At 38.8% G+C, this 854-nt stretch overlaps 1 protein-coding gene across 1 annotated transcript in view; it reads left to right on the top strand.

Moving 5' to 3' along the window:
• Positions 1–486: 486 nt before the first annotated feature.
• Positions 487–854, top strand: part of LOC119463589 (uncharacterized) — a 76,447-nt gene continuing 76,079 nt past the window's right edge. Inside the window, exon 1 of the mRNA XM_037724418.2 lies at positions 487–498. Coding sequence (XP_037580346.1) covers positions 487–498 — 12 coding nt within the window. The remainder of the gene's footprint in view (positions 499–854) is intronic.

The following is an 854-nucleotide window of genomic DNA, read 5'->3' as shown; positions in this document are numbered from 1 at the left end:
GTGCTGCAAACAAGAAAAAAGTGCATGATTGCTACGTTCTGAGGTTTTCTAACATGGCAATACAACAAAATGATGACGTTTCACAGCGTCTTTTTTCACTATTCATAATTGTTGTAGCACCACACACTGAAAACTGTTACGAACTATACTAGCACCTTCACAACTATAAATAAGCTTGTTATTCACTGCTGTGATCCTTATTACCATACTTTAAATACAAAAGAAAAAAGACCAGAAGTAAAGATGCATCAAAATATTTTTCCGTGCCCCCACTTCAGTGCATCCTCTTTTTTAAAAAAGAAATTGATCTATATAATTTAAAATGTGTGATAGCCGTAAAAATGCAGCAGTAGAAACTTTTTTAGGCGTGGGCAATTGGGCTGTCGTACATGAAGCCCACCATAGCCAGCTCTAAGTCGTGAAGCCAAATTTTTTACCCTTCAAATCCATTTTTGCTGTACAAAAATTTCAGTTGGATTTGGCAGCATGGAGTGGCATGTAAGACAATCACTTCAGTGTAAGGCGAAGCCGTTTAGCTGCCATAGAATGTTTGAGCAGTTATACCGTTCAACTTTACCATGCACGTCTTCTTCATGATTTAAGGTAATGACTATGGTCGAAGCGGCAAGACATTCCAATGAAGGTGTTCCGAAAAACCTTTGCATTAATTAGTGCTCACAAGTATAATCACACTGTGGTAACTCCATAAACTGTTTCGCAGCCGAGGCAGGTGGTACCTACCATGAAGGCCAGCTGTGCATTGCAATTGCTTAAATAAACGGTGAAATTTCAACTTAATTTGTCCCCTCACTTTAGTTAATTTTGTGAGCAGGCGTGCGTATCAGCATAGTCAA

This window comes from Dermacentor silvarum, chromosome 9, assembly GCF_013339745.2.
Source record: "Dermacentor silvarum isolate Dsil-2018 chromosome 9, BIME_Dsil_1.4, whole genome shotgun sequence".
Classification (NCBI taxonomy): Eukaryota; Metazoa; Arthropoda; class Arachnida; order Ixodida; family Ixodidae; genus Dermacentor; species Dermacentor silvarum.
The sequence above is the reverse complement of the archived record's forward strand: the minus strand, read 5'-3'. Positions and strand labels throughout refer to the sequence as shown.